General features: G+C 43.3%; 1 protein-coding gene across 2 annotated transcripts in view; it reads right to left on the reverse strand.

Moving 5' to 3' along the window:
- FGF13 (fibroblast growth factor 13) overlaps positions 1 to 18,028 on the reverse strand; it is a 220,586-nt gene that overhangs the window by 60,622 nt on the left and 141,936 nt on the right. The window contains exons 1-3 of one of the 2 annotated variants that reach the window (XM_068962354.1): positions 8,966 to 9,152; positions 6,976 to 7,086; positions 1,468 to 1,571 (exon numbers count right to left, since the gene is read on the reverse strand). In XM_068962354.1, coding sequence (XP_068818455.1) covers positions 1,468 to 1,571; positions 6,976 to 7,086; positions 8,966 to 9,152 — 402 coding nt within the window. Of the gene's footprint in view, positions 1 to 1,467; positions 1,572 to 6,975; positions 7,087 to 8,965; positions 9,153 to 18,028 lie in introns of those variants that run through there. The other variant, XM_068962355.1, reaches the window with a different exon arrangement.

Below are 18,028 nucleotides of genomic sequence, written 5' to 3' on the forward strand. Positions count from 1 at the left end.
AGTCATGTCTGACTCTTTGCTTCTCCATTGACTGTAGCCCGCCAGGCTCCTCTGTCCATGGAATTCTCCAGGCAAGAATACTGGAGTGGTTTGCTATTCCCTTCTCCGGGGATCCTCCCGACCTAGGGATAGACCCTGGGTCTTTTGTACTGCAGGCAGATTCTTTACCATCTGCGCCACCAGGGAAGCCCTACTTAGCCATGTATTTAATAAACTGAAAGATCTCATGTAGTTTGAGATACATTCAAATCTTGCATTTGTAAAAAGGATAAAACCCCTGCATTTATTTAACAATAAGATAGTAGAAATGGCCTGATGGGAATGCTGATAGGGACTGATATTTGAAGATTATGCTGCTAATCTTTTATTGTGAAATCTGAAATGTTCTACCCCAGTTTACCAAATGAATGAGCCCTTCAGTTCCACTCTTCTCCCTCCCCTCTTTCTCATCCTAGCCTCTGAAAAACAGAGTTATGATATGCTTTCACCATTTCTAAGAATCTTTCTACATACCTGGCTTTGAAATAAATTTAAGGAACAGGCCAGAGCAACAGTGTTTAAAGGTAACCACTTTTGTACTTTAACGAATAGATATCTTTAGTCATGGTAACAGACTGCTTCAAGGCTATCTAGAACAAAGTCTGACAAGCAATTTTCTCCATTTTTAACATCTTATCCTTTTCTTAGACTATACGAAATTCAAAACAAAGATTTAAAAAATCCATATATTAAGTGGTTTCCTGTAATCAGTAACTAGATTACTGCTAACAGTAAAATCCTAACCCTGGCACTGTACCATTTCTGCCTATATTTAAATATAAAATTTTAAAAAGCTTAATGTGGCCCTAGGTTCATAGCTGAACTGTTGTCTACATTGTTTATAAATTTCTTGAGAAAGTTTCACTTTTTACACCATTCATCACAAACTTCTAAGAAAAAGCCAAGCTGGAATTCGTATGTAAGAAGAGTGTACTTGATGGAAAAATAGTACTTAGAGATAGCAAACATGACCTAATTGAACTGAAAGGTAAGATAAAGAAACACTTCTGAAACTGTTCTTTGTGTCCTAGAGTTGATTTGAGGAAGTGGTCTCATTAATTTCCTTAGGAGTAAACATGGATAGATATATGTTGAATTGAGTTGTACAAATGGCTTTGCTTCCCACAGTTGCAAAGCAAGTCTGCAAGACAGACATTTGGGTTGAAAATAACAACCCAAATGTCAATGTATGCAAAAATGTTTAGTGAGTCTTTGAATTTTATACCAAAAAATGCTATCTTCAAATGATTAATTAGTAATATATATATATACTTTCATTGGAAATTAATTTGTCTTTTTTAATATTTCCATCCAGAACACTCCTTCTTGAATCACACAAACCTGCAGTGATAACACATATGTAGCAATTTCCCTTCATATCAGATGAAAACTAGAATAATCAAACCATGAGCACAGTGAAAGGCTTACCGAGGTGTATAGGTATCCCTCGCTATTCATTGCCAAATACAGCTTGGTTTGAACTCCTTGAATAGCCACCACTCGAAGACCCACAGGGATGAGGTTAAACAGAGCTGCAGCCAAAAAGAATGTGAAAACAAGGTTACAATATCGAATTCCATAGCTTTTCAATGTTTCCAGCAGGGCTATCTGGTCTTCCAAAAGTAAAGTCTGCTTGGTAAGAATATTCATATATGTATATATGGATAGATAGATATAGATGATAAAGCCTCTTCTACCTTTCAGTACCTTCAATTCATGGTTGTAGTCACATAATGGGGATGTAATTTTCAAACACCCTGGAGAAAATGGAAGGCAATTCCATGGTTTGTACAGTGTTGGAGGTGGGGAATCTTGATGCTTCTGAAGCAATCCAGTTCCAGGAATTAGTCTACATATTAAATAACTTTATTGTCAACAAACCAAGGTTTTAAACTGTTCTCTTAGACAACTGCTGAGATTCACAGACACAGATATGATCTACCAGTTGGGGAGAGATTCCTAGAATCTTAGAAAAGACACTAGTCCAACTCCTTCACCTAAATTATCTGTATTATTTCTGACACAGTAAAAAAACAAAAAAAAAGAAAGAAAAGAAATCCAGGACTTGAAAAAAAAAAAAAAAAGTCATTTTGGAATCTTATGTTCCCAGAGTAGTATTTCTTAAAGAACATTTTTTTAAGATGGGGTTCAGAGGGGTCTTAGCTTTTAGTCTCTGGGAGCAAAGGTTATAGGAATAAAAACAACGAACTTGAGAGTTTTATTTAATTTTTTTCCTAAATAGTTGTAAGTGGGCAGCTGGCTGGTGCCAAAGAGGACTTCATTTCTCCATTTGAAGGTCTGATTGCGTGAAACTTACATCCCGGCTGTCCTCACAATCACACACCACTCACTGGAGAAAACCAGTGGGTGTCTTCCCCCTACCAGCTGTCTACTCCCTCCTACACCAGGAATAAAAATAAAACAGTACATTTTTAAAACATAGTGCTTGCCACACACATCTTTTGAAAATAGCCTGTGCACCTTTCTCTCAAGAGTCCTAGACCAATGTTGACGATTTTTGCTTTGGTGTGTAAGTTTATGGAGGATGATAAATCGGTCTGCTATCATTTCTGTGAGCAAGAACGTAGTCACCCCGTGGGCAGGAAAATTTTTTCTCAGATCTCTTATCTTGATGTATATATATTCTACTGCAGTAGGTGGAGTTATAGAGATGAGAAATATTAATGAAAACTCAATATTCCTTGGTGAGCCTACAATGTACCTTTCCCTTAAAATCAGGGTGTTACCACAGAGGAGCTAGGACAGATTGTATGGTGCAAAATGCAAGTGTGCCTACCACATGCTGCTGATGGCACCTCATTCAATACTCATCATATTAAAAGCTGTGCCCTTCTGTTATGTGAGGTGAGGGAAAGGAATTGCACAGATTGCAAGCTAGGATCTCATGCTATATTTGACCATGCAGTGCCCAGGAATGAAGTCTGATCTTGTTCAGCATATCATGTGTATGTTCCATTTCTTTCTGTGATGGCACCTTGCTCACGGCAGGTGCTCAACACACATTTGTGGACTGCTAGCAATCTGTATGGTGAAATCATGATATTATATTTTTGAAATGTAATAGATCACGGTCCCATTACATAACAGTTCAGGGTTTTAAAATTCTGATATCTAAGAAATCAAATGAAATCAAACAAAAACCTCCTTATGGGTTTGGCTTAAAAGGCATAGCACTAGACAACTAGAACACCAGCGTATGCTGGAGTCCTAGTTTAATCAAACTAATAGATGATGATAGATGACAGGTAATAAAGGATATTTAGAATTGTTTCTAGAACTTCATTTTTTACAATATTCTGAAACTACTTAGTTCCCTGAATGCAGGTGGTAGGGTAACAAGAAGAAAAAAAAGAGAAAGAAAGAGAGAAATATTTGATTTTCACCACATGCCCCAACTACTGACATGTGTTTTAATGGGCAATAAAATGTTTAATTCTTGAACATCAGATAGCAGTAGAAGGAAGAGAAGCAAAGAATATGAGTAACTCATGCCCAGGATTATCTATCCCTGAATAATGGTATGAAGTATACAGTGGCACATGGATTTTTCACTATGTACCATAGATATCCGTGATGCCCAATTCAAAAATAAAAAACACCACGCTAAAATAAAAAATTGAAGAAAACAACAAAAGTGGAGACTGACTGGTGATACCAGTCTAATTGTTTTTCTTTAGACATTTAATATCATAAACATTTAAGATCACTAAGATGAATTTATGATCAATTAAGATCATAAACAGGTTTGTTTAAAGTCTGTCTAAAGGGACAGTCTTTCTAGATAAAGATGCAAAGGAATTATTACATCAAGGGTGAGCTTGCACAGATTAAGTATTCTTCAATATGCCTCTGTTTCTCTAAATCTGGAGTACTTCTTCATGGACTTAGGATATTACTTTGATTAGGATGAAAATATGCTAAGCATGAGAAGAAAACAATGGATTTTATGTGTGTATCTAAAACACATTCATTAAACATATGATATCTCTTCTTCCATTTCTGTCAAAATTTTGAGGAAGAAATAAAAGGGCCCCAGTTCTTGTTTCCTGTTGTATCGACATAAAAACAATTAAACTCCTTCTACATTGAAAGATTTGTTATTCTTAGAGATGTGCACAGAGTTGGCACTCAGTGTTTGCTTAATACAAAAAGGAGGCCATCTTTTTTTTTAATCAGTTGGGTTAAGATCAACTTCTCAAAGGGTGAAGTCTAAAAAGTATATATTAATGTTGATCAGAAAGACTTGACCCATTAAATTGGTAACACTACTGGAGGTTTGAAAGGGAAGTTGCCTATTCTAACATTGCCCTCACTGAATCCAAGGCAGATATAATAAAACTGCTCTCATGAAATGTCTATCATCTTTTCCTTTTCAGGGGGCAATACATAATTTACAATGGCTGATTTGTTCATGGTGAGGTTTTACTGGACTGATATTTACCATTGTAATAAAGCTACCTAAGGTTAGCTTAAATGCATAATACCATATATATGTTTTCAGAAATAGATGTATCTTGGTAAATGTGAATTGATTTGTTTTATCATGATCTGGCTTATCATGTTAGAATTAAAATATAAAATCAACCAAGGTGAACCAAGTGAGAAAAAAATATGATGAAAAACGCTAAAAATTAAGAAAAATATAAATATAAATAACAAGAATGCATATTAAGGAAATAGTATAGTAACAAAATAAATAATGAATGCCAAGAAAATTGCTTGGATTTAGGGGGAAAAAAAGAATACATCTGCATAGTTAGACTTCCATTTTAATGATGACCATTTTAATGATCACTTTAACCATTAAATGTTCTTGTTTCATGATGACTTACACCCTATAATATACTCAAGTGGGAAGAAAAGCTAGCCCGCTGGCCTCTGATCATACTTGGCAGCTGGGGCAGAGACAAGCCCCACAGACTTGCTGTTTCTTTTGAGACACTTTTCATTTGTGTGCTTCATCTTATGGTAATACTCACCGTTGGCTGACTCACCTCTCATTATTTCATTCTGCCTAAACACAGATTCTGGCTCTTTTAAGGCCCAACAATACTATTACTATGCAGAAATGCCATACATATCAGTCTGTTATAAGAAAACCAAAGGCAGGAGCTATGCATATGCAGGAACTGAAAAGTAAAACTGACTACCTCAGTCCACAGTTAAGAAATGGAGCTTTATTTACATACACATGTGTGTGTGTGTGTGTGTGTATACGTATGTGTCTGTGTAGATATATGTGTGTGTGTATAGTACTCTACAATGACTACATACACTGTGATCTTGAGGTGTGTGCCATATCATTGCTTATACAACAAATGAATCATCTGGGTTTTTTTCCTTTTCAGCAAAGGCATGTGAACATTGGACCCAAAATAAACTTTTTCACTGATTTCTGCACTAATCTGCAGAAAATGTTTAAAGTGAGGGAAAACCTGACTGGCTGGGGGTCATTAGGAGCTGATCATGAACTTCCTTTCAGTAATGCCCAATGAATCCGTTTTGCCGAGGCACTTTGGAGAGAGGAGCAGCTTTGTTGTTGTTCAGTCGTGAAGTTGGGTCCAACTCTTTGCGACCCCATGGACTGCAGTAATTCATGGGAATGTTTTATGATGGACTCACATCTGTTATAGGGGAACAGTAAAACCCTCTAATTAGCCTTGATGCATTTTTTCAAATAGAAGACTATACCTGGAAGAACATCTAGCATACTCATTGTAGAACTGCAACAGTAACAGCATTTTGCAAAACAGTGAAGAACTATGAAATCGTTTATGTATGGAACTTTTTCATCCTAGGTACCTACAGAGCTTTCTTTAAGGGTAATTAAAGGTGACTTCCTCTTGAGGTCTTGCCTTGGCCATCGATCAGCCCAGGAAGCTTTCTTAAAAGATGTGAAACTCTTACACTCAACATTGGAATCCTTGTCTATGGCTTTGCTCTCTCTAGCCCTGTACCTCTGAAAATGCTGTAGAGGACTTGTTAGCTTTCAGATGGGCTTTTCTTGGCAATGGCACAATTTCTGGGAGATTAATGAAGTCTGAGGGAAATGCAATATAAATTATGGAAAATTGGGAAGGAATTGTGAGAACTAGGTGATTTAGCCTCATGAAACACTGAATATGTCTATACCAATCTTCTAATTGCAAAAAAAAAAAAAAAAAAAACAACCCACCAATTATTATCATTGAAGAAGGTGTCACTATTAAGGAGTTCATGCATTTATGACTCCAAATAAATAAAACCTATCACAAAAGGTTATATAACATCTTGGAATCACTATCCTTCAGTAACTGGAAATAAAACTAACTTTCTTTTTGATGTGTTTCTCTTTTAGGTTCACCATGATGGTCTCCAATTTGGTCTTGACTTAAACCACGATTAAAAATAAAGTGCTCAAAGAAATCTCTTTACCCACCTGTGGAAGTATCTCAATGTTAAAATCCCAATTAGTCTGAGAATTATCAGTGTGTGTAGGGCAGGGGGAACAGAAGTGAAAGCTTGTAATGATGAATTCTCCTGACATGAAACCACTCTTCTCTCTTGGGATGAGACCAGTGCTTAAGAGTAGAGATAACTGTGCTATTTCAGGATCAGTGTGGGGGTGAGTAAATTTTCTGTGGGAAAAAAGTAATAAAATCCAAAGGACAGCCATAAATCTATCCAGATTACCATGGAGATGACATTTGGATTGTTCTTCAGATGGTGTCAACATTATTTGCTACAGTTCACTATTTTAGATATTTTTATGTTCCCTTTCCTTTAGGCTAACCTGCTGAAATGGGATTATATAGTACTGACTCTATTTTGGATTCACTTCGGGATTAAGCAGGGTTGTTTACTTAAAAAAAAACAAAGAAAGAAAGTGTTAGCAATATGCTGGGATATACTGTTACTTATTTTGCAGTCACTTACTGTAAGTGCTGTCCTCATCTTTGGTGCCATCAATAGTTCCATCTGCCTGCAGCTGCAAGTGGTAACCTTGTCGACTGTATAGTTTGGTAACTATACCCTTAAGCTGAGGCTCTGCAAAGAGAAAGATGGTTGGGATCAATTGATAAGTTGTGCACATATGGTTGAAAAGAATTAGAATTCTAATTCCATTTACAAATTTTAGTGGAAAAGGTCAAACAACACTTTTTAAAAAGAGTCCTCTGAAAGAAGGAAAACAAGCAAACAAACTGCAAGTTTCAGAACCAACCCCCAGACTGAAGAAACATTTGACTGCCACCTGGTAACATTGGTAAAGCCCTAAAGCTACTGACAGCAGAGACAGTTTCTGATGGCGTGTCCTTTGGCTTGCAGAGTGGCACCTCATCTCATTGAGCATTCAAAATGGCTTGGCAAGTGGCATATTCTGCCTTTTAACAATGTGCCACTTCTCATGCGGAAGGAAAACGAGAAACACTAGGATGAGATTTAGAGTGGTTTTCCAAGCAGGGACCAAAAACACACCAGCAAAAGTTTCCCTCAGAATTACAATTGGAATAAAGCATCCCCTCCATTCTAAGAAGGTTAAAAATGCATAAACAACCTGGAACCCCATCAAAGGATTTCTGTTTAGAAAATTGAGCCGCCATACAAAAAAGAAGGGGAGAGAGGGAAAATAAACATATTAATTATCCTTAGGGGAAAATGTGTGCAAAAGAGCGGGGGTTTTGTTGGTAGGGAGGCAAGAAAATTAGTCCATACTTATCTTCAAATTTAGTATCAGAAATGTAATTATACAAAATATGTGTTCTCAAGATAATTTTCAATTATGAATCACCATAGATTAATGAAGCACCTCATTTATCAATAACAGCCATGCTATCCAAAATTTGCTTTTATTGAATACAGACACCTGCACTGAAATGATATTTATGTCATTATTCAGACCACATAATCATGCTTTGCCACCGCTTAAACCTGTTTCAAAGCAAGCCTAATTTACAGCTAATTCCTTAAAAACTTCGAGCAAGCAGAAAATGTATGTCTGCATGTTCATTCCAGGATGTGTAGAACACACAAATAGCGAAATAACAGACTGACACGTCAGAAATTCTGTAATATGTATCTAGTACAAGTAAGAAAATTGAGTAAAGGATCCATTTGGTTAAGAAGAGTCAAAGAAGCTGCTTCTTCGCCTGAAGGTCTACCTTGACGCAACCCGACACCTCGAGCTGTGTGAATTTCCCCTGGCGCCGGAACACCGCGCTGCTCTTCTCACTGAATTGGTTCAAAAGGACCCACGATCTGGTTAAATTCTCTCTTCAATCCTGCATTCTAGGAGCAAGTAACCAACCAATTTGACTAGTCGAACCAGATCACTAAGCTCTCGGCCACAGGTTCTAGGAATCCATCCCCTCCTCTCCAGCAAATATTTCAAAGCTACACCACAAGTCTGTCCCAGTAAGCTTAAAAGTGACCAAAGAAACAGAATGCCTAGACAGCGGAAGCCCAGGGACCTTGGGGGTAGAAGCTGGGAGAGGAAGGGTCAGCGCTGCGGGGATGAAGGCAAGGGAGGGATTCCCTGGGTTCTCCCTGGGGGTAGGGGTGGGCAGGGGTCTGCGCAGCTCCGCGCCTCCAAAACACGCCATACACACGGCTGCCCAGAGCTCCCGAGCTTGCACACATGTGGCCTGTCTGAAGCTGATGGCGCGCCCGCTGGGCAGGGTATGCCCCCCAGCTCTGCGCCTGTCCCACAGCAGTTGCAATGCAGCAAGTCTGTTACTGTTACGAAGGAGGCGAGAAGAGGGATCGCTTCCCACGCACGCACACCAGCTAGGTGGCCACATCCGCACTAGATGGGCCACCGACAAACTCACCTCCGCTTACATCCACGCCCCCCAGCCCCCTCCACACTCGTGAAGTACGGAGAGAGGGAAAAAAAAAAAAAAGAGCCAGCCAAGAGCCCCCTTCCAACCTGGTCTCCTCCTGCGCCTCTTCTTGGAGCCGAAGAGTTTGACCCGGGAAAAGACGTTTAACTTGTTTTTGTCGCAGCTGGTCTTGCCTTTGCTGGGGCTGCTGACACACTTGCAGGCGTTTGATTTCTCGCGCTCGCGGGCTTGTCGCTTCTGCCGGATGAGCGAGCTGGCGATAGCCGCCGCCATGGCCACGACGCCCACCACCACCACTTCTTTCGCGGCCCCTCTCCGGGTTCGCCTCCTCCCGCGCCTCCGCCGCTCGCCCGGTCGGTCTCGCGCCTCCGCCGCCTTAGTCTCCGGGGCCGGCGCTTGCCCGGGCTTCTCGGCGCTCGGGCTTCAGCCGAGGAGGGGGCTCAGCATCCCGGCCGAGCTCCTCCGGCGGTGGTCCGGCTCCCGCGCGGGCGGCCGGCTTGCCTGGGTCCGAGCCGACGCCACAGCCCCGGGCCGGGATCGCGGGCGAGACTGGATGGCAGGCGGTGGCGGCAGAGCGGCGCTACTGCGTGCGCTCGGCCCCTGCGCCCGGAGGACACTGTGCGAGTCCAAGTGGCTCGGGTCGGAGTTTGGCGGCACCCCCCGCCCGGTGCCGCGCGGAGGGGGCCGGAGGAGGGAGGCGGGCGGAGGGAGGGAGCGCGGGCGGGAGAGAGAGGCCGGGAGCGCGGGCGGCGGCAGGGAGGGGGGGATGGAGGAACCGTGCGGGGTAGGGGGGGGTGGGGTTGGGGGGGCGCGCCCTCGCCCTGGCCCCTCCGAGCCTCCCACTAGTCCTTGCAACTTCTTGGCCCGCCGATCGGGAAAAGTTGGCCCGTGCCAGCTTTCCGACGCGGCTCAAACAGGTAATGGCCTCGCATCTTCGCTGCCGCTGCTGCCGCCGCTGCTGCTCTGGGCGCGGCACCGACTCAGTATAGGAATTCTGTCGCCGCAGGCACCCTCCGGAAGAGCGCGCCGGCCTCCCGCGGCCCCCTCCCCCGGTGGCCCCTCCCTCCCGGAGCCCAGCCCGCTGGCGCCCTGCCGCCGGCCGCCCCCACCCTTCCCATCCCCCCAAGTCCCCTGCGGGCCGCTCGGGCTAACACCTGTCGGGGCTCCGGCACTGCCCCATCTCCTAAACCCTCCTCCCCTCCTCTTCCCCAGAGGAGCCTCTGGCGGAAACAGTGATGGAGGAGACACCGGGATGAGGCAGTTGGGTTGGAGGAGCGGGGACGGGGGTGGGGGTTGCTTGGAGATGGGGGATGGCGGAGTGGGATGTTCCGTTACTGGGTGATTCTGAGTTGGCCCCATGACGCCCCGGCTGGAGCCCAACGAAAGTTCGCCAGCCCCTTGCCCCAGGCTGGGACTCACAACACGCACTCCCCTCCTAACACAGACTCGCTGAGGTTTTTCGCATGGCGACACTTGTAGCCATTCAGGAGCGAGGCTGGGGCTCGCAGACTGGTTCAGTCTCCCCCCGCGGCAGCAGCAGTAGCAGCAGGCACTGCAGAGCTGCGCCCGCACACCACGCTGCCACCCAGTGGTTTTTGCTGACTTTTCATTTCAGGCCAGTTTGTGCCTTCCGAACCCCGTTTTCCCTCTGCGCCCCCTCACCGTTCAGCTCGGCTTTGGGATCCACGCAAAGGAGTCGTGTACAGAAGCAGTATCTGGGAAATGCAGAGCTGAGCCTTTCTTTAAGCTCTGGCGTGTCTCCAATATCCTAACTTCTTTTATTTTTATTTCCCCTGCTCCTCAAGCTCAGGCAGCCTGCCTCCCTCCAATTCAGGAATCAAATGTGGCTTGCTCGCCTCACTCAGTTCACAAGTTCTGCCCCATCTCTTACTTGATTTCTATGCCAGAAAGGAAGCCCCTCAACAGTAGGTCGGCTCTGACATGGAGCTATCACTACTGTTCTGTCGACTAGACCTCCAGGTCTTTTCAGAACTGCTGTAGATGCAAAACCAAATGCCCAGGCTCTGGTCCTTTCCTGAGCTCTTGGGCCTGAGCCTCAGCTAAGAAACTGAAATCTTTCAGGCTTCTTACTTTTAGCCCGTCAGAGTTACAGCTGTTGAACCTTCTGTAAATTACACTGCTCCACCGGGTAAGCTGCTGCCACCTCGCTTCCACCTTTCCCCCATCTTGAAGTGTCTCTTGCCCTATGGGAAGCACAACTGTGTCTGCTGAAGTGCATTGGCCTGAAGGTTGCAGTGACTGAAATGGATAGACACAGGACAATGATGCCGAACAGTTGGAAATTTCTTGCAGGTTAGTCTACTGCTCTTTTGTGCTTTGTGTTTTCCCAAGAGAAAAGGGAGGACAAGGCAAAAAAGTTTTAGCATCTCACGTCCACTGAAGTATCTTTAGACTTTAATTCATGGGGAAAAAAACCCTGGGCTGCTCCCTCAGGACTCTGAATGCCTTAAAAGTTGGGACTGGGTTTTGGTCACCACTATACTCCCATCCCCTGGCACGTTTTCTGTCACATAGTTTAAGCTCAGGAAAAGTTTATTAAAAATAATTGACAAGTGACTGATTGATACTGATTCTGAAGGGTACAAAGATGTTTCCTGGCTCAGAAGGTATTTGATTTAAATTCCAACTACAATGAAGGGAAATAATCTCCCCAAAAGAGGGGTTGAAAGCAGCTCTGACCAGGACCAAATATTTGGGTTGTTGGATGACAGTTAAGAGGTTCCTACTCATTGTGCATGCTTTTACCTTCTGCTGTGTACTGCCTTCAAGAATCCACCCCCCACCCCACCCCCCCACCACCACAAACCCACCTTTTTTTCCTCTTGTTTCTTTCTTGGGACCTTGCACCAAAGCAGGCATGACAAAGCTAAAGAAAAACAGAGTCCTGATTCAGACAAGGGACAGAACTTGGGAAGAGTAAGGGAATGGTACTGAGAAAATAATGAAGGCTTTCCCAGGCTCTTCCCACTGCTTCTCCACCAGGTCAGCACTCACTGTTTGCTTGTCTGAACGTCACTCACAAGGTATTTTTAGGTGGGATTTGAGGTAAACAGATGTAGAGAAGACTTCAGGGATATATAATGAAGAGAAGTGGCGGCGCACCATTACAGAGACTCAAACACAAACATGTAAATACATCAACTCTTTTCCTGACTCCCACCCACCACCCCAGGCTTGTTTTAAACATATTAATTAGAGAATTAAACTCTATGCTATGAACACATGAAACCACTGGGTCAAAGCTGACAACCGGATAATTCTCTGGGTATTTATATATATCTTTCTTGTTCTAACCTCTCTTGAAAAATGAGAGGTATAAGGGGAACCAGAGTCTCTCCCTGTCCCATGTCCCTGTCAGCCCATAAAATGTACTTCTGCTGATTTTTATCCTCCCTTTATCCTTTCAACTCCATGGACAGGAAAACAAATGACATGTGATGGGTAAGACCAGACATAAGGGTCTCTAACTCTTTGTGATCTGTCTACAGACCACATGCACGCTCTCTCTTCCAATAAGAGAATCTGAGGGCTGTCACTGGAGAGGGATCATGGCAAGGGAGGAGGGTGTTGGGGGAAGTGGGGTCGGGGAGGGACTGAAGGAAACCCATTTTCACTTTGAGTCCAAATTGTGTTGTACAATCACTTTAACCATTAATGGAGCAGAGCTTTTCATCCTTTCCTAACTCTCCTGTGTCTTTCTCAGGTGCTCTCAGAGAAGTGTGTGAATACAACAATGAAGCCGTCAGAGGAGACCTGTGCTAAAAACTCATTCATCTTGAGAAGGCAATAATGAAAGAAAGACTTGCAGGTTACCCTAGAGAAGCATATTTTGCCTTTCCTTTCTGTCTCACTGACATCCCAGACCAGCAGCGTGGCATTTCAGTGGAAGGATGAATCAAGGACTTTCTTTTAATGTATATGCATGCTCAGTTGCTCAGTTGTGTCTGACTCTCTGTGACCCTATGGACTGTAGCCTGCCAGGTTCCTCTGTCTGTGGGGTTCTCCAGGCAAGAATACTGGAGTGGGTTGCCATTTCCAACCCAGGGGATCTTCCCAACCCAGGGATCAAATCCATATCTCTTGAATCTCCTGCATTAGTAGGTGGATTCTTTACCACTGAACCACCTGGGAAGCCCTTTCCTTTGACACTTATTTCCAATGTGCCCTTTTCTCCTGTCTTGCTCTGTTCCTACCAGTTCACCCTGCACCCTTGTTGGGAAACTTCCTAGATCTCCTACAGATCCAGAGTTTCAATTCTTCCTGCTTAACTCCAAGGCTCACAACTCCTCTATGCTACGTGGCCCTACTCACCACAACTCCTCCCAGACCTTTGATACTCACTGCACTTTCCACCAGGCTCTCTCCTTCATCCGATTCAGGAAGAAAGAATTCTTGGCTCCTTTCTCCAAGTCAACTCACAAAGAGTTCTAGCCTGAGTGACAGCAGGCACAGGTCTGAATCTCTACCACTGTGTGATCTTTATCATGTCAGTTCCCCTCTTGGGGCTTAAGTTTTCCCATATTTAAACTCATCCTTGAAACATGATAGATGGCTTTCCAGTTGTATCCTGCAGAACCCAAAGAGTAGAAGGATGTAAGCTCCCTCACCTGTGTTTCAATTGTAACACTTCTGCTTTCCTCACTTTTATATACTGGAACTCATACATATGATTTCTTACAAAAATAAATAAATAAATAAATAAGATGACACTGCTGAAAAGAAAACATTTGAAAACCTTGGGATGAGATGTTCTAGAAAGTCTTCTTCACTCTGGGAGCCTATGATTTTTGTGCCTGCGCCTCTATTCCTCCTGCCTTTTCATCATGCTCTCTTCATATTTGCCCTCTGCCCTTTCTCTTCCCATCGCATTAGAATATAAACTCTACATGGGAATCCCAAAGAAAAATCTGAAAGTCTTTTTGGCTCCATTCCTCCTGGGTTCACTTGAGAAGCAGGCTTTAGTATTGTTTTCGGGGAGAGGTATGTGAGCTATTGGAGCAGAGAAGGCTGATTGTGGTCTGCCAGTCTCTTTTGGCAGGACTCAGAGGAGCTGGAAAGAAGCTGAGGGGACCTGCTCTGAAGAGGCATCTCCAGGAGAGAGGCAGAAACCCAAACAGATGTGACTGTGATGAGTGAAAACGAGAGAATTGAGAGAGCCTAATCAGGAGCAGCCTCAGTACTTTGAGCAGGAAGGAATTGGCTGTCTTTCTGAAACTCAGAAAAGATTTCAAACACCCTTCCTCCGTGAAGATAAACACAATCAGAGCCTCTTGCTGGTTGGCTCTGCACCTTCACTAACAGTCCATCAAAACATCTGAGTGACAAGTTACCAGGTCAAGGACTGATGATGAACTCAAAGGAAGCACGCTGGGAGTGGGAGGTGGATTCAAGTGAACCAGGGCCAGGCAACACTTGTATCCTGCCAGTAACTGACTAGAGCAGCAGAGGGGATATTGAAGAGACTGAGTAGCAAGTACCACTTTTTGTGGTCTATTTAATTATATCCAAAAGCCCAGAGAAATGACAGGATAAAAATACAAATGAGGAGATTAGAGAAAAACCATTAGCAAAAGCTCTTGCCACATAATTCCAAGCAGAAAGAAAAATATGATTTAAGGGAATCTTGTCAATATCACACTGGAATTGTAGAGACAGAGAGTGACTACTGTATTCTGTAACATAACCTGACACATTTACTAGCTGGCATAGAGTCTCTCCCAGTCAGATCATTTGGGGGAATTCTGTTTTGGAAATAAAAGGTCTACAGAATCAATTTTTTGGCAACTGATTGGCTCTCCTGATACCCATTCAGAATGAAAAGCCAGGGAACCCTAGGCTTGTGCTGCTCTAGACTAGTTGGGCTGGTCTTCATTGTGTCCTATTTCTGAGATCATTCTCTAAATATTTAAGCTGTAAAACGTACTGAACCTACCTCTGGTTTATATTTAAATAAAAAAAATTAGATACATAAAATCAGTGGGGAACACACTAATTGATTCTGATCCTTATGAAGAAAAATCCTATAACCCATATAAAAATTTCAATGTTTCATAATTTATGAACATTAAAACCATAAAGAATCCTGATGGAATTAATCATACCTATGAATTCCACTCTTTCCCATTTAATTAACCATAGCAGCAGCAACATCAAGGGTTCACGGCCTCTGAATATCTGCTTCAGTTCAGTTCAGTCGCTCAGTCGTGTCCGACTCTTTGTGACCCCATGAATTGCAGCATGCCAGGCCTCCCTGCCCATCACCAACTCCCGGAGTTCACTCAAACTCATGTCCATCGAGTCGATGATGCCATCCAGCCATCTCATCCTGGGTCATCCCCTTCTCCTCCTGCCTCCAATCCCTCCCAGCATCAGAGTCTTTTCCAATGAGTTAACTCTTCGCATGAAGTGGCCAAAGTATTGGAGTTTCAGCTTTAGCATCAGTCCTTCCAATGAACACCCAGGACTGATCTCCTTTAGAATGGACTGGTTGGATCTCCTTGCAGTCCAAGGGACTCTGAAGAGTCTTCTCCAACACCACAGTTCAAAAGCATCAATTCTTCAGCACTCAGCTTTCTTCACAATCCAACTTTCACATCCATATATGACCACTGGAAAAACCATAGCCTTGACTAGAGGGATCTTTGTTGGCAAAGTAATGTCTCTGCTTTTCAATATACTATCTAGGTTGGTCATAACATTCCTTCCAAGGAGTAAGCATCTTTTAATTTCATGGCTGCAGTCACCATCTGCAGTGATTTTGGAGCCCCAAAAAATAAAATCTGACACTGTTTCCACTGTTTCCCCATCTATTTCCCATTAAGTGATGGGACCAGATGCCATGATCTTCGTTTTCTGAATGTTGAGCTTTAAGCCAAGTTTTTCACTCTCCTCTTTCACTTTCATCAAGAGGCTTTTCAGTTCCTCTTCACTTTCTGCCATAAGGGTGGTGTCATCTGCATATCTGAGGTTATTGATATTTCTCCTGGAAATCTTGATTCCAGCTTGTGTTTCTTCCAGTCCAGCGTTTCTCACGATGTACTCTGCATATTAGTTAAATTAGCAGGGTGACAATATACAGCCTTGACGTACTCCTTTTCCTATTTGGAATCAGTCTGTTGTTCCATGTCCAGTTCTAACTGTTGCTTCCTGACCTGCATATAGGTTTCTCAAGAGACAGGTCAGGTGCTCTGGTATTCCCATCTCTTTCAGAATTTTCCACAGTTTATTGTGATCCACACAGTCAAAGGCTTTGGCATAGTCAATAAAGCAGAAATAGATGTTTTTCTGGAACTCTCTTGCTTTTTCCTTGATACAGTGGATATTGGCAATTTGATCTCTGGTTCCTCTGCCTTTTCTAAAACCAGCTTGAGCATCTGGAAGTTCACAGTGCACGTATTGCTGAAGCCTGGCTTGGAGAATTTTGAGCATTACTTTACTAGTGTGTGAGATGAGTGCAATTGTGCGGTAGTTTGAGTATTCTTTGGCATTGCCTTTCTTTGGGATTGGAATGAAAACTGACCCTTTTCCTGTGGCCACTGCTGAGTTTTCCAAATTTGCTGGCATATTGAGTGTGGCACTTTCACAGCATCGTCTTTCAGGATTTGAAATAGCTCAACTGGAATTCCATCACCTCCACTAGCTTTGTTCACAGTGATGCTTTCTAAGGCCCACTTGACTTCACATTCCGGGATGTCTGGCTCTAGGTGTGTGATCACACCATCGTGACTATCTTGGTCATGAAGATCTTTTTGTACAGTTCTTCTTTATATTCTTGCCACCCCTTCTTAATATCGTCTGCTTCTGTTAGGTCCATACCATTTCTGTCCTTTATCGAATATCTGCTTAGTCATTTTAATTAAGAAAACCTGTAGAAAAATACTGGATGACTGAGATGGACCTTTCTTCCTTGAGGATTAGGAGAGAGGAAGGATCACAAGAAAATGAGCTTAAGCTTCAATATGTGGGGATGAAGTTTTGTACAAGGAAAACACTCTTTTCAGCAGGGGTGTCCAATACTGTAGTTGAAAATTGGCAGATTTTTTGATAGAAGATTTTATTACTCCAATGGAAACCTTTTTTCTACCTTAGTGGATATGTGGGCTCAAGGCTCTCATTCTGTGATTCAAAACTATGCTCTATTCACATGCAGAGAAGGCAATGGCACCCCACTCCAGTACTCTTGCCTGGAAAATCCCATGGATGGAAGAGCCTGGTAGGCTGAAGTCCATGGGGTCGCTAAGAGTCGGACACAACTAAGCGACTTCACTTTCACTATTCACTTTCATGCATTGGAGAAGGAAATGGAAACCCACTCCAGTGTTCTTGCCTAGAGAATCCCAGGGACGGGGGAGCCTCATGGGCTGCCATCTATGGGGTTGCACAGAGTCGGACACGACTGAAGTGACTTAGCAGCAGCAGCAGCAGCTATTCACGTATCTTCCCAGTTGGCACAGTGGTAAAGAGTACACCTGCCAAGCAGTAGATGCAGGTTCCTTCTCTGAGTCAAGAAGATCCCCTGGAGAAGGAAATGGCAACCCATTCCAGTATTCCTGCCTGGGAAATCCCATGGACAGGGAAGCCTGGTGGGCTACAGTCAATGAGATAGCAAGGAGTAGGACATGACTTAGCGACTGAACATGAACGCACACATTATTCACATACTCATGACCTGCAATCAAGAGTCATGAGGAAAAGGGTAGCAACACCATTACTGAGAAAGCATATGGTCCTGTCTGATGGAGCTTGATAGTAGCTTTGCCTTTGGAAGACCATACTGAGTGAACTTGGAGCACTCGGGTCAAGGCAGTCACATCCATTTTCTAAAGTTTCTCTCATGCAACGTGTGGTTAATGCTTGGTAGATACAATACATCTATTCTCAACCAAATGGTTTGCCCCAGTGGTGATACAGTGTCCCGAGCCAGCAACGACACCAGCTTCTCTGAAATCAATTTAGTTTTGTTCAATCATATTTGAAGATCTTGAAGGAATAGTTGCTACTTTATGAACTGACTGGTGACTAACAAATATAAATGAGATGTTTCTATGATGAAACACGTAGGGCAGACAAGAAATGCGCAAAACTCAGAGGCAAAATATCTGTAGCATGGGGTTCATTTCTTGCCCAGT

This window comes from Capricornis sumatraensis, chromosome X (assembly GCF_032405125.1).
Source record: "Capricornis sumatraensis isolate serow.1 chromosome X, serow.2, whole genome shotgun sequence".
Lineage (NCBI taxonomy): Eukaryota > Metazoa > Chordata > Mammalia > Artiodactyla > Bovidae > Capricornis > Capricornis sumatraensis.